General features: G+C 50.2%; 1 protein-coding gene across 1 annotated transcript; it reads right to left on the bottom strand.

Annotated features, from left to right (window-relative positions):
• Positions 1–1,455: 1,455 nt before the first annotated feature.
• On the bottom strand, positions 1,456–14,949 carry PSMD6 (proteasome 26S subunit, non-ATPase 6). Its single transcript, XM_069736578.1, has 8 exons — positions 14,739–14,949; positions 9,933–10,138; positions 9,210–9,355; positions 8,915–9,134; positions 5,073–5,181; positions 4,805–4,973; positions 2,673–2,750; positions 1,456–1,754 (listed from the first exon to the last, which is right to left on the bottom strand). The coding sequence occupies exons 1-8, from the start codon at positions 14,881–14,883 to the stop codon at positions 1,658–1,660; spliced, it is 1,170 nt and encodes a 389-aa protein (XP_069592679.1). The 5' UTR covers positions 14,884–14,949; the 3' UTR covers positions 1,456–1,657.
• Between the last annotated feature and the right edge of the window lie 741 nt (positions 14,950–15,690).

The following is a 15,690-nucleotide window of genomic DNA, read 5'->3' as shown; positions in this document are numbered from 1 at the left end:
GAACCAGCCGCCGGGGAACAGCGCTTACTGTAGCACTTCTTCCCCGGTGTCGAGTGTCACACAGATGACATCAATGAGTGTTCTCCGTGTGCGGGACGTTTTGACGGTAAAAAATGGGTATGTCTACGTGTGGGGCACACGGACATACGGTCTGTGAAAACACACTGACGTGCACAGACCCATTGATCAGTGTCTTCAGTACGTATGAGAACTGTCACCACACGTAGCAGAGACATAGATGTATCTATTGTACAGATCTTAGGCTATGTTCACACTTTGCAGATTCCACTGCGGATTTTTCCGCAGCAGAATTCCAAAATCCGCAGTGAAAACCCATGGCGGTTTTTACTGCGGATTTATCGCGGTTTTTTCTGCGTTTTCTTCTGCGGATTTTCATATGCAGTTTTCTATTGGAGCAGGTGAAAATCCGCAGAAAAGAAGTGACATGCTGCGGAATGTAATCCGCAGCGTTTCCGCACGGATTTTTCTGCAGCATGTGCACAGCGTTTTTTGTTTCCCATAGGTTTACATTGTAATGTAAACTCATTGGAAACTGCTGCGGATCCGCAGCGGTCAAATCCGCTGCGGATCCGCAGGAAAATCCGCAAAGTGTGAACATAGCCTTAAAGTTCAAGTCAAAGGAAAAAAAAAAATGGTCTAGTGAAATTCTAGTATGGCACTACCTGGTGATCAGGACATGTCACCTACTGAGCCGAGCGCTGCTGGAAACAGCCGTAGTCGCTCTCCTCACTGCCAGAATCACGCACCTATTGATTTACTGATCCTCCAATTCCCTGAGCAGTGGTCTAAAAAAAAAAAAAAAAGTTCTTCTACCCGCCCTGGCAGTACGAGAAGATGGCTTCTGAGGACTGACTCTCCACTGTTCCCGATGCGCAGTACAATGATCGGCAGAAGAACTTACTATATTTCTGCGCTGCCAGAGGTGGAAGGAGACTATATTTACAGTTATAATATAGTAAAGGTGGCTCAGTGGTTAGCACTGTAACCGTGCAGCACTGAGGTCAAGGACATCATCTGCAAGGAGTTTACGTGGGTTTCCTCCTGGTTCTCCGGTTTCCTCCCACACTCCAAAGACAAACAGGGAATCTATATTGTGAGCCCCAAGGGGGGCAGTGATTATAAAGTCTGTGAAGCGCTGAAAATACAGAGTTATGTACGCAAGCATAAATAAAAATTAGGAGACATTAACTAGTACATTCCGTAATGAAAGGTTGCCAGAGGAGGAAGGAGACTGACCGGTGAAGATACAAAGCAGGAGAAAAATGAAGAGTCATGCACAGGGGGATCTTGGTAATTGTAGGCAGAAATCAAGTTTGGCATGCGTTAGTGCCCATCTGCAGTGGTTTACGGGTGCAAAGAATAAAGTGTCAGTGAATAAACTTCTTTAACTACTTGATCTGTGGGAGAAGCCACTAAATAAAAGCAAAGACAATATTCTTCTGATTTTCTCTTTTTAATTTTTAAATTTTTTTTTTTTCGTTTCTTTGTACTCATTGAATTTGTTAACATAACGTAAAAGTGTAAAAACCCTAAGTTTACATCAGTCACTGAAACACGAGCAAGCGAGATATTTATACACGACATAATGGTCTTCAGCACTTGATCCATTCACCCCGGTTAAAAGAGTGCGGCGTCTTCACATGTTAATGACCCGGGAGAGCTTCTGTACCCTGTTCAGTAACAAGTCTCCTTTCTTTATCGTTTCTTGGTACTGCCAGTTCTTACTGTCTGGCCTGGAAGACACAACACCGTGTTACATGGGGCAGGGAACAGGGGGGGATTTTTAGTGGTTTTTATGGCTTCTGGTAAAGTAACTTTACTCTTTTTTTAAAACTGCATTATCAGAAGTGTAAACTTAGAATATCGCATTTAGTTTAACGTTAGCAAAAATTCACACTGAAAGGGATTCTGCAGACATAACGTCTTCATACATGGCAGGAGCGGAGCCCGCAGCTATACACGGGGGCACCTGCCTCTAACGGCAGCGACCGGAGTGCGTGCCGATCGCTGTTTAACCACTAAAATGCCACTGTCAATTTGATAGCATCATTTAAGTGTTGTCGATCTGAGGTGTAAGGCCTTTCTGATAACCAACGCTGCCATGATTGCCCCTATCGCCGCCATCTTTGTACTCCTATGAGGGCCGAGCGTCATAGATCATTAAATTGATTTTACGCTGCAGTAAACAGGTTAAGGCTTAAGTATAAATCACCACCCTTGAAAATACCAAAAAGAACATTTGGTGCCGCCACATCTGCAAAATGTTCATCTATGAAAACATTAATCCATACAGCAAACTCAAAAGGGAAAAAACACTTGGGACACCATTTCGATAGGTAATCTAGCCCCCCCCCCACCCTTTATAAAATCGGTTCTGATAAAACACAAATTGATCCGATGTGGAAACTGATGGGACGGACTGTGAGACGGAAACATCTCTGGAGCTTTGCTAATATACAACGTATATACGATTACACCGGAAACACAATGACGAATCACTTGATCCAATCTCCCGCTGGACCAATATCCAATATGGCGTCTTACGTTCCTTATACAATAGGTGGGCGCCTTGTCCCAGTATAACACTCGGCACATAACTGGGGGCCACACTGAGCAGTACTATCAGCCATTAGCCTCCCCCCGCACAATACCTGTTGGTTTCCACAATGCCATTCACTTTGTCTATCTTGCAGTGTAGTCTCCCGGCTGCGATGAACCTGGAAAGCTCCCTAAAAGGAAGAATCAAGGAGAGGGTTACAAACGTAATGTGCAACTTCATTATTATTATTCTTCCAGCACCGAAAAGTGTCTGTCATTTGTCATTGCCTCCAAAATTAATGGGAATACAACTTAATTGCATCGCAGTAACTGTAGTTCCCATCTCAACCATTCAATGCCGAGAGAGCGGGATAAGATTAAGGGAACATACTGATAAAACAAAAAAAAAAAAAAATCTACAGGCAGGCGCCGGCTGTGTCAGGTTTAGTGTCATAGTAATCACTGTTCTTCATGTTATTGATCAAGTACAAAAAAAAAATTGGAAAATGGCGCCCACTGCGCCTGCACAGTAACAGCTCTCAATGATGCCTGAGAACTGCTACTGTGCATGTGGCGCCATCTTGGAGGAAACATTTTTTTTTCTTCTCCAGCAAGATGGCGTCACTGGCAGCTATCGAATCTCTATACACCGATAGCTGCTACTGCGCAGGCGCCATTTTTAAACTAATTTTTTTCTTTTTGTACCATTCACATGCAGCACCGAACTGATGGGATACCGATGATGTATCCTAAGATCTTGTCAAATTCTAACACCGATATAGAAGCGCGATACTTAGTAACGGAAGAGCAGCACTGAAACCGGAGTTCATCAGTGTCACCTCTAACCTTATGGCTCTACCAGGTGTAGTCAGTGCATTAGACTGAATGATTTAAAGGGGTTGTCCGATGAAAACCAAATGATCACCTATGCATGGGATGGGTGATAACGTATTGATCGTGGGAGGTCTGATCACTGGGGCCACCACCGATCGGCAGGACGATGGAGCAGCCGTATTCAAGCTCAGCCGCAGCTCAACTTATTCCCTATAGGGAGCTGAGTGCTCGTCCCCCCTCAGAGAATGAATGGAGCGGCGATCAGACATCTAAACTGCTGCCCCATTTTTGGAACACGGATAGAAACTCCTCATTTTGACGATCAGTTCAGGTCCCAGCGGTTGTGGATATGTAATAACTTGTTTTCACTGGACAACCCCCTTTAATATATCCATCACTGAATCGGGTTATTTTTGTACAAATATCAAAGAAACTGAAGTAACGCTGTCAAACGGTATTAAGAAGACTGTGCAAACGCTGCTGCAGATACCGCTGCGGTCAGTCGTCACCTCCTGATTAGACAAACGCCTTAAGGTACCTTCACACTTAGCGACGCTGCAGCGATACCGACAACGATCCGGATCGCTGCAGCGTCGCTGTTTGGTCGCTGGAGAGCTGTCACACAGACCGCTCTCCAGCAACCAACGATGCCGGTAACCAGGGTAAACATCGGGTAACTAAGCGCAGGGCCGCGCTTAGTAACCCGATGTTTACCCTGGTTACCATCGTAAAAGTTAAAAAAACAAACACTACATACTTACATTCCGGTGTCTGTCCCCGGCGCTTTGCTTCTCTGCTCTGGCTGTGAGCGCCGGGCAGCCGGAAAGCAGAGCAGTGACGTCACCGCTGTGCTCACAGTCAGTGCAGGAAAGCACAGCGCCGAGGGACAGACACCGGAATGTAAGTATGTAGTGTTTGTTTTTTTTTACTTTTAGGATGGTATCCAGGGTAAACATCGGGTTACTAAGCGCGGCCCTGCGCTTAGTTACCCGATGTTTACCCTGGTTACCAGTGAAGACATCGCTGAATCGGTGTCACACAAGCCGATTCAGCGATGTCAGCGGGAGATCCAGCGACGAAATAAAGTTCTGGACTTTCTGCCCCGACCAACGATATCACAGCAGGGGCCTGATCGCTGCTGCGTGTCACACTGAACGATATCGCTATCCAGGACGCTGCAACGTCACGGATCGCTAGCGATATCGTCTAGTGTGACAGTACCTATAGACCTGCCTGTGCCAGAAAATTCAGATTACCGCCTCCCCAAGTGCAGATTTTCTGCAGACATAGCCCCACTTATCTGACTGGGGCTTGCAGATAACCAGGTGCTTAGATGAATGGAACCAATTTTCTGTCTGCAAGAAATCCCCCCGACCCCGTGTACAAGGTAATGGCGAGAAGAGACACATACTGGTCTATGAATTCTACTCCGACCCCAAAGGCTTCAGCCATGTAGCCCAGCGTCAGCGAGCGGTAAGACTCCAGCAGTTGGCTGTAGGCCTGGATCCTCATCTCACGGACGTAGTATCTGTAATGGGGGGCAAAAAGCCAGTCCTTCTTCAGCTCCTGCTCCACGGCAGCTGCGAGCAAGAACGGAAACACCATTACAGAAGAATGACAGAAAGTGATGGCGTTCCATTATAACGTAAATTGTGGCCGCGTCGTCTGGATCATCTTACCCAGCGACTGGAAAAACACAGAATAACGGCACTCGTACAACGAGAAGAGATACTGGCGGACTGTGGGCAAACTGTGCAACACTTCGAGGATCTCCGCACCCTTTATGACCTGGAATAAAAAGGTAAAATCTGTTACCAAAAAAATATGTGCTCAATCCTACAGATTATCCACTTTGTATGTACATGGCTGCTACTAACAGGGGCTTCAAGGATCACATCTCCCTCTCCACAGTATTACACAGCATCTATCCATTCCCTGCGGGGCTGCCGGACGCTGCACTTTTACGGGCAGCTCCATGATTGGGGCAGATGTCTGATGTCCAACCTGTTGCTTCATTTTATAATGGGGATAAAAGTTAACTATTTGGCTGATTGGTGCATGTCCCAGCGCCCGCACCCCCACTGATCAGAATCTGATCACCTATCCAGCAGATGGCTCACAACTAGTGATGAGTGGAAATGCTTCTGTCTCAAATTTGGCTAGGGTGCTCGGGTATGCACCGAGTATCATGGGGGCACGAGTGACATGTTCCAGACCCCACGGCCTCATGTTTTGTGGCTGTTAGACATCCACAAAACATGCGGGGGGATTACCCGACAACTGGCGACAGACAGCCACAAAAAAACTGGGATTGCCCAACAGCCGTGAAACATGCGGCCGCTGGGACTTGAACCTGTCACGTGAGCCCCCTCAATATTGTGTGCTTACCCGAGCCCCCTCGACAAACTCCAGTAACGAGCACTTATGCTCATCACTATTCACGACTTGTTTTCACCGGACAGCCCCATTAAGGAAAAACCCTTGTTTAAAGGGGCTTTCTAATCTCAGCTAGGTATCACTATATGCCTTAAAGGGGTTTTGTGCGGCACCAATCACTTCCACGTAGGAAGAGGAGCGTCTATGATGTTGCATCTGGGGAGCGTCCATAACGCCTGCTGATCACGCACGTGTCCCGGTAGGCATCTACAAATGCAACGTCATGGGCACTGCTCGCCTCCTGATGCAGAAGTGAGCGGCATCTGATAAAGGACAAACCCTCGCACCTTACAGCCATATTGGTTGCACAATAAAGGCACAGATGATTGGCCTCGGGGAGACCAAAACATCCAACACCGCGGAGACACCATCACGTGTTTCTCAACGCAGTGATTCCAGAACACTGCCCCCATCCCTTATGGGAAATATGCAGATGCATGTAAAGAAGCTGCGGAGACACCATCACGTGTTTCTCGACGCAAGCAGTGAATAGCCAGGCCTTTCCCCGGGAAGGAACAACCACGGGAAGGGCAGCATCCTATGAAGGAAAGCCACCTATGCCAAGCATGGTATCCATCCACAGACAGCTGTTTCGGGGTTTTGCCCCTCATCAGTGTGGAGTAGGAATCTGGCTATTAGGAGCAGTGCCTAGTAAAAAGGCTATAAAGGCACAGATGATTGGCCTCGGGGAGACCAAAACATCCAACACCGCGGAGACACCATCACGTGTTTCTCAACGCAGTGATTCCAGAACACTGCCCCCATCCCTTATGGGAAATATGCAGATGCATGTAAAGAAGCTGCGGAGACACCATCACGTGTTTCTCGACGCAAGCAGTGAATAGCCAGGCCTTTCCCCGGGAAGGAACAACCACGGGAAGGGCAGCATCCTATGAAGGAAAGCCACCTATGCCAAGCATGGTATCCATCCACAGACAGCTGTTTCGGGGTTTTGCCCCTCATCAGTGTGGAGTAGGAATCTGGCTATTAGGAGCAGTGCCTAGTAAAAAGGCTATAAAGGCACAGATGATTGGCCTCGGGGAGACCAAAACATCCAACACCGCGGAGACACCATCACGTGTTTCTCAACGCAGTGATTCCAGAACACTGCCCCCATCCCTTATGGGAAATATGCAGATGCATGTAAAGAAGCTGCGGAGACACCATCACGTGTTTCTCGACGCAAGCAGTGAATAGCCAGGCCTTTCCCCGGGAAGGAACAACCACGGGAAGGGCAGCATCCTATGAAGGAAAGCCACCTATGCCAAGCATGGTATCCATCCACAGACAGCTGTTTCGGGGTTTTGCCCCTCATCAGTGTGGAGTAGGAATCTGGCTATTAGGAGCAGTGCCTAGTAAAAAGGCTATAAAGGCACAGATGATTGGCCTCGGGGAGACCAAAACATCCAACACCGCGGAGACACCATCACGTGTTTCTCAACGCAGTGATTCCAGAACACTGCCCCCATCCCTTATGGGAAATATGCAGATGCATGTAAAGAAGCTGCGGAGACACCATCACGTGTTTCTCGACGCAAGCAGTGAATAGCCAGGCCTTTCCCCGGGAAGGAACAACCACGGGAAGGGCAGCATCCTATGAAGGAAAGCCACCTATGCCAAGCATGGTATCCATCCACAGACAGCTGTTTCGGGGTTTTGCCCCTCATCAGTGTGGAGTAGGAATCTGGCTATTAGGAGCAGTGCCTAGTAAAAAGGCTATAAAGGCACAGATGATTGGCCTCGGGGAGACCAAAACATCCAACACCGCGGAGACACCATCACGTGTTTCTCAACGCAGTGATTCCAGAACACTGCCCCCATCCCTTATGGGAAATATGCAGATGCATGTAAAGAAGCTGCGGAGACACCATCACGTGTTTCTCGACGCAAGCAGTGAATAGCCAGGCCTTTCCCCGGGAAGGAACAACCACGGGAAGGGCAGCATCCTATGAAGGAAAGCCACCTATGCCAAGCATGGTATCCATCCACAGACAGCTGTTTCGGGGTTTTGCCAGATTCCTACTCCACACTGATGAGGGGCAAAACCCCGAAACAGCTGTCTGTGGATGGATACCATGCTTGGCATAGGTGGCTTTCCTTCATAGGATGCTGCCCTTCCCGTGGTTGTTCCTTCCCGGGGAAAGGCCTGGTTATTCACTGCTTGCGTCGAGAAACACGTGATGGTGTCTCCGCAGCTTCTTTACATGCATCTGCATATTTCCCATAAGGGATGGGGGCAGTGTTCTGGAATCACTGCGTTGAGAAACACGTGATGGTGTCTCCGCGGTGTTGGATGTTTTGGTCTCCCCGAGGCCAATCATCTGTGCCTTTATAGCCTTTTTACTAGGCGCTGCTCCTAATAGCCAGATTCCTACTCCACACTGATGAGGGGCAAAACCCCGAAACAGCTGTCTGTGGATGGATACCATGCTTGGCATAGGTGGCTTTCCTTCATAGGATGCTGCCCTTCCCGTGGTTGTTCCTTCCCGGGGAAAGGCCTGGCTATTCACTGCTTGCGTCGAGAAACACGTGATGGTGTCTCCGCAGCTTCTTTACATGCATCTGCATATTTCCCATAAGGGATGGGGGCAGTGTTCTGGAATCACTGCGTTGAGAAACACGTGATGGTGTCTCCGCGGTGTTGGATGTTTTGGTCTCCCCGAGGCCAATCATCTGTGCCTTTATAGCCTTTTTACTAGGCACTGCTCCTAATAGCCAGATTCCTACTCCACACTGATGAGGGGCAAAACCCCGAAACAGCTGTCTGTGGATGGATACCATGCTTGGCATAGGTGGCTTTCCTTCATAGGATGCTGCCCTTCCCGTGGTTGTTCCTTCCCGGGGAAAGGCCTGGCTATTCACTGCTTGCGTCGAGAAACACGTGATGGTGTCTCCGCAGCTTCTTTACATGCATATTGGTTGCACAAGACTTAATTTATATAAAAATCACTACACCTTTGGAATAATTTGTGTATTTTCTGTTTTGCAGTCTTTTGTCGCCAGCTGGTGCCTCCTCATTTGGCTAAGAACGTGTTAATAGATCCTTGTACGAGGCCGAGACGATCGATGACAACGGCCGACTTACCTTCTCTCTCAGGTCTGGTCGGTCCAGGGCGATCATACTGACATACACGGTGTAGGTAACGAAGGTCTTGTAATCCATCAGCTCGTACGAGGTGAAGGTGGAGACGGTGTCCAGGAAGAGCTCGGCCGCCTGCTTGAAGTCTCGGATGGCCACACAGTACAGGCCCTGGTAGACCTTCAGACGATTCCTCCGGTCCCAGTCACCACCTTCCTCGATGAGACTGGAAGGAAACGTTAAGGAGTTAGGAGGAGCAAAGCGAGAATCATGACACTGGGTCATTTAACCCCTTACCAACCTTCGAGCCTTCTCTGTGTTTCTTGTAATGAGATCATTGTCCATATAAAATAAGCCGATCCTCAGGAGGTAAAATACTATGTCCAGGCGATGTCCGAGCGCCACCGTCTTATCATAGGTCTTCCGAAAAGCAGTCAGAGCCCCTTCCTGCCAAACACAAAACTGGAAGCGTTAGAGAAAACAGCAGGATGGGAGAAATCAAAGTGTAGAAATAGGTTCAATATCTATTGTTCCCTGTTATCAGCCAGTGGCGAGGATGACTATGGTGCAGGAAAAGGTGCTGACCGAGGGATGTCATGGGGGAAGGGTCCCCTTGTCTCAAACAGAGGAGGGAATATGGATGTTATAGAGGAGGGTCCCTCAATTGTGACCCCCGCTATGCGGCAAAGATGTAAGAGGGGCTCCCGCTCTGGTGGGCCTGACATGCTCACACCTTACAACACAAAATCCCATTTTAGCCAGTGATGGCATATTGCTAGGATGTGTCATTAATGTTTGCTGGGGGTCCAACCTGTGTGATCTCCATTAATCTCGAGAATGAAGGGGGTGCAGACCTGCATCCCCCTCACAGAGGCTCTCCTGCAGAACTAAATGGGGTCACCCTGCAATCGGGGCTGCCAAAATGGATCAGCACTGCGACCCCTCCTCTCTTGGGATCAGAAGGGGGTCTTGAAGCTCATAAGGTGATCCGGAGATTGTAATGCCCCTTCATTGGCCAGCTTACCTTATCCCCGATCCTGCACATGTATTCTGCCCGCGCCATCATGGCGTCTCGGATCTCGCTCTCGCCCAGGTTTTTCTCGGCGTCCTCCAGCTCGTCGCCCAGCCTCTTCAGCTCCTCCTCATTTGCTTTCTTCATCTTGTTTAATAGGTCCGTATCCACCTGCCAGTCCAGCTGCTTGCACAGACCCTCGTAGTAGGGAGCCATGTCTGAAAACAGGAGAATCGGCTACAGGTCAGAAGTATTCCCAGCACCGCTTGCTGTCACAGAATAGTAACCTTCCCGCCTATATACATAGCACGCACAGGGAAGCCGTCACGGGGATTTTATACCTCCTACTCCTCATAAGCTTTCATGCTGACTAAATCCTGGCCATGAGTTTAGAAATACGTTTCGCAGTTTCTGAGACATCTGGTGTTGAAATCGTATGCAAATGAGCCGCAAGTGCGTCCACCCTATTCCCCAGCTGACATCTTTGCCTGTCAGGCCATGGACAACAGGTCACTGACACAAGAGTGGCCCGTTAGACACAGTGCAAAAGTACAAATCCCACCATGAAGCACTTGCATATGATTTCAACACCAGATGTCTCCGAAACGGCGAAACGTTATTTCTAAAATCATATTTAATCAGCATGAAGGCACCTGTACAAGCACAACCATGAGTGTGAGGTATGCAATCCCCATGGCAGGTTCCCTCTAAGGGTTCTCTCAGCTGAGATCACAACAATAGTATCCGGCATAGACAAACTATAGTATCAGCACTGATATATTACAGCAAAGTATCAGACAGGAGAGGACATGCGCGGTCTGGGCCGCAGGGAACAGTATTAGGCCTAGTTCACATACGGGTATTTCTATGAGGGTCTCCAGGACACCACAGGGGACAAGGTTTGTTATACTTGTTCCGCAAAATACGGACCAAATAGTGATGTGTGAATAAGGCCTTAAAGGGTTAGTCTTATATGAAAATGTTACAATTATAACAGAGCTTGTGAGAACCAGAATCTTTGCAATTCCCTTAGTAAAGGTCCTGTGCAGCGCTGACACCTCTCCCTATAGAGCTCTGGATCAGGCAGGGGTCTATGTTCCTTCTTTGTGTTTTTCTTCACAGGGTTCTTTTTGTGGGTAAACCAGATCCTCTGGGTCAGTATGATTGCAGCAATAGCGCACGTGCATCGATTTTGATTTTTAAAAGGAACCTGACAGCGGATGCATGCTCCCATCCACGGGCGGCGCCTACAAGACTTTCCTGCATGACTTCAGCCAGGTGGGTTTTTTTTCTCTGACACGCTGCGACATTTCAGAGAAACACACACTTTACACGTCACCGGGGGAACAACCTGCACAGGGACTAGAGGGACAAGGCGGCTCCTCGGTAGCTTCTTCCCACCCGCTGCTGGTGACTGACAAGGTATAGGGATACAGACATGCTAGCCACCTTAGGGGGAGACCCAAGTTGGGCTAAATGTAGCGGGACGAAAGAGACCGAAAAGCCCTCTACTTAAAGGAAATACATAGTGGATGCCTTCCTGAAACGGAAAGTACTTGCAAGCAGCATAATACAAAGAATAGCAGGTTTACCCAGAATCCTTTGCAGTAGGCGGAGCTATGCAAATCATCTCTTTCCACCCCAGTCTAATCCACAGCGCTTGGAATAGGGAGACACCTGTCCATTACAAGCAGCGGGCGGGGAGACTAGTCAGACAGGTGGGTCACCTGTAGCTTCTGCCCCTCCCAGAGAGGAGAGCTGTCAATCACTGGCAGTGGGGGAGGGGAGAAGCCCCCAACAACAAGCTCATGTTTTACTCTGACACACTGCAGCATTTCAGAGCGGCATGCACCCTGCACAGCTCCTACCCGGCACACATCCTACCCAGCACACATCCTACCCGGCACACATCCTACCCGGCACACATCCTACCCGGCACACATCCTACCCCACACATCCTACCCGGCACAGCTCCTACCCGGCACACCTCCTACCCGGCACACATCCTACCCGGCACACATCCTACCCCGCACAGCTCCTACCCGGCACACATCCTACCCGGCACAGCTCCTACCCAGCACACATCCTACCCGGCACACATCCTACCCGGCACACATCCTACCCGGCACACATCCTACCCGGCACACATCCTACCCCGCACAGTTCCTACCCCGCACACATCCTACCCGGCACACATCGTACCCCACACAGTTCCTACCCGGCACACATCCTACCCGGCACACATCGTACCCCACACAGTTCCTACCCGGCACACATCGTACCCCGCACAGTTCCTACCCGGCACAGCTCCTACCCGGCACACATCGTACCCCGCACAGCTCCTACCCGGCACACATCGTACCCCGCACAGCTCCTACCCGGCACACATCGTACCCCGCACAGTTCCTACCCGGCACAGCTCCTACCCGGCACACATCGTACCCCGCACAGTTCCTACCCGGCACAGCTCCTACCCGGCACACATCGTACCCCGCACAGTTCCTACCCGGCACACATCGTACCCCGCACAGCTCCTACCCGGCACAGCTCCTACCCGGCACACATCCTACCCCGCACAGCTCCTACCCGGCACACATCCTACCCGGCACACATCCTACCCGGCACACATCCTACCCGGCACACATCCTACCCGGCACACATCCTACCCGGCACACATCCTACCCGGCACACATCCTACCCGGCACACATCCTACCCGGCACACATCCTACCCGGCACACATCCTACCCGGCACACATCCTACCCGGCACACATCCTACCCGGCACAGCTCCAACCCGGCACAGCTCCAACCCGGCACAGCTCCAACCCCGCACACATCCTACCCCGCACACATCCTACCCCGCACACATCCTACCCCGCACACATCCTACCCCGCACACATCCTACCCCGCACACATCCTACCCCGCACACATCCTACCCCGCACACATCCTACCCCGCACACATCCTACCCCGCACACATCCTACCCGGCACACATCCTACCCGGCACACATCCTACCCGGCACACATCCTACCCGGCACACATCCTACCCGGCACACATCCTACCCGGCACACATCCTACCCGGCACACATCCTACCCGGCACACATCGTACCCTGCACAGCTCCTACCCGGCACACATCGTACCCCGCACACATCCTACCCGGCACACATCCTACCCCGCACACATCGTACCCGGCAGAGCTCCTACCCGGCACACATCGTACCCTGCACAGCTCCTACCCGGCACAGCTCCTACCCGGCACACATCCTACCCGGCACACATCCTACCCGGCACACATCCTACCCGGCACACATCCTACCCGGCACACATCCTACCCGGCACACATCCTACCCGGCACACATCCTACCCGGCACACATCCTACCCGGCACACATCCTACCCGGCACACATCCTACCCGGCACACATCCTACCCGGCACACATCCTACCCGGCACACATCCTACCCGGCACACATCGTACCCTGCACAGCTCCTACCCGGCACACATCCTACCCGGCACACATCCTACCCGGCACACATCCTACCCGGCACACATTGTACCCTGCACAGCTCCTACCCGGCACACATCCTACCCGGCACACATTGTACCCTGCACAGCTCCTACCCGACACACATCCTACCCCGCAGAGCTCCTACCCGGCACACATCCTACCCCGCACACATCCTACCCCGCACACATCCTACCCCGCACACATCCTACCCCGCACACATCCTACCCCGCACACATCCTACCCGGCACACATCCTACCCGGCACACATTGTACCCTGCACAGCTCCTACCCGGCACACATCCTACCCGGCACACATCCTACCCGGCACACATTGTACCCTGCACAGCTCCTACCCGGCACACATCCTACCCCGCACACATTGTACCCCGCACAGCTCCTACCCGGCACACATCGTACCCTGCACAGCTCCTACCCGGCACACATCGTACCCCGCACACATCGTACCCAGCAGCGGAGGATGGGGTAGCGTGTATTAGCGGTCCGGTTCTCTGTAAAAGACGTAGTCTATGCAAGTTTGCTGTAATCGTATGGTTCGTATCTGTAGAATCCGGTTTCAGGGTCATTTTCACCACAAAAGACCATAATAAAGACAAATCTCCAAAACACTGATGGAATTTAGAGCCTGGATGTTCTTCTCTGCACCCCCCCCCCCCCCCCCTCAGAACTATCCCTGCACAATTTCACAAATGCCCTAAATTATCTTATTTAATGTCTTTAATTTATCTCTCTACTTAAAGGGGCTCTTCAAGTGATCTGCAGGGTCCTGACCCACTCCACAGAAAAGGGCACGTGCCGAGCGCCACCCCAACTGTTCTCTATTGGCTCAGCAGCCACACTGGTCAGGTGCAGGGGCGCAGGTAACAAGTCACATCCTGGCCCTGAGCCCTGTGGAGACCCCGGCATTATGACTGGCGGTGGGCAGAGGAGTCTCCAGTCGATGCTCCGGCGCTCGTGCCTGTGTCTTAGCCATACCACCCATGTCATGTGATCACATCAGCCAATCAGTGCACAGGGCGCCTCCATCGCTGCAGACACCCGTCACATGACCTGGACTTATTATGGGCAGAACCATCACGACTCGGGGGGTGTTATTCTTTAATGTGAGGGGGTGTTCTTATAAGAGGACCCCTCTATATGGAGCATGCAGATGACAAGCTTAGCTAAGGGACAATGTATCGGTGAACTACAACTCCCAGCAGCCCCTGACATGCATAGTGCTGCTATTCAGAGTCATGGGGATGCTGGGAGTTGTAGTTCCATAGGAGGTCGCTAACCACCACTTACTATTGTGGGTAATGGAGTCCATGAGCTCAGCACGGAGCCGGACATCGCTGCGGGTTTCCGGGAGGCTGAGGAGAAACTTCAGCTGTGCGATACGTAGGTCCGGGTTTTTGGGCAGCCCCTCTTCTTCCAGATTCTCCAGCGGCATCTCTCCGTCTTCTTCGGGGCACCGGGAACTGCTCAGTCACCACTTCCGCCGGAAGCTGCCGTTTACAATGAGGCCCGGCGAGGAATCACAGCGGCCTCTAGTGTTGGCGGCCGGAAACTGCACCCTGCAAACAATACAACGTCATCTGCTGGAGGAGGGCAGCAATTGCGGAACACCTGAGTTATGAAGCAGCGGCACCTGCTGGCTACAGCGAGTATTGCAACATAAAGTGCAGAACGGGTGCCATCTACTGGAAGCAGGGCGTATTGCAACGCTATTATAAAGCAACACTTCTGTTAACCCCTTGGCATCTGGGCTTTATTATTATTCTTTTGCGCTTTCGTTTTTTTTTTCTTCTCTTCTTCCAAGAGATATCATTTCATTAATAATTATTATTTTTCCATCGACAGGTCTATTTTTCTTTGCAATACAAGTCGTCAATTTGAATAACACCATTCGTTTTATGTTTTAGGTTCTTTTGCAGCTTTCATTTTGGAGTAAAAATGACCCGGGAACAAACTTGTGTCACTCTTTTTACTATTTTTTAGCTGCTTGCAAAAATTTGTGAAAAAAAAAAAAAATTTGTGACTTTATTTTCTGTAACCTATTTTATTTTTCTCTCTTTGGAGCGGGATGATGAGGGTTGTTTTTTGATTGGAAAGCGTAATCATTTTCAGGTACATTACGCCATTTTCATCCCCTTTTTATTGAATTTTTTGTGTGAAGTGCAGTGACCGAAAAACAAGAATTCTAACTTTTAACTGATTTATTATTATTATTATTATTATTATTATTATTATACAGGTT

The sequence above is a fragment of the Ranitomeya imitator genome, chromosome 8, assembly GCF_032444005.1.
Source record: "Ranitomeya imitator isolate aRanImi1 chromosome 8, aRanImi1.pri, whole genome shotgun sequence".
Classification (NCBI taxonomy): domain Eukaryota; kingdom Metazoa; phylum Chordata; class Amphibia; order Anura; family Dendrobatidae; genus Ranitomeya; species Ranitomeya imitator.
The sequence above is the reverse complement of the archived record's forward strand: the minus strand, read 5'-3'. Positions and strand labels throughout refer to the sequence as shown.

Coding starts and splice junctions, on each gene's coding strand:
- PSMD6 (XM_069736578.1), bottom strand. CDS start 14,883: ATGCCGCTGGAGAATCTGGAAGAAGAGGGGCTGCCCAAAAACCCGGAC. Junction 9,356..9,932: donor TGTGCAGGATCGGGGATAAG/GTAAGCTGGCCA, acceptor TGTGTTTGGCAG/GAAGGGGCTCTGACTGCTTT. Junction 1,755..2,672: donor GGCATTGTGGAAACCAACAG/GTATTGTGCGGG, acceptor TGTGTCTTCCAG/GCCAGACAGTAAGAACTGGC.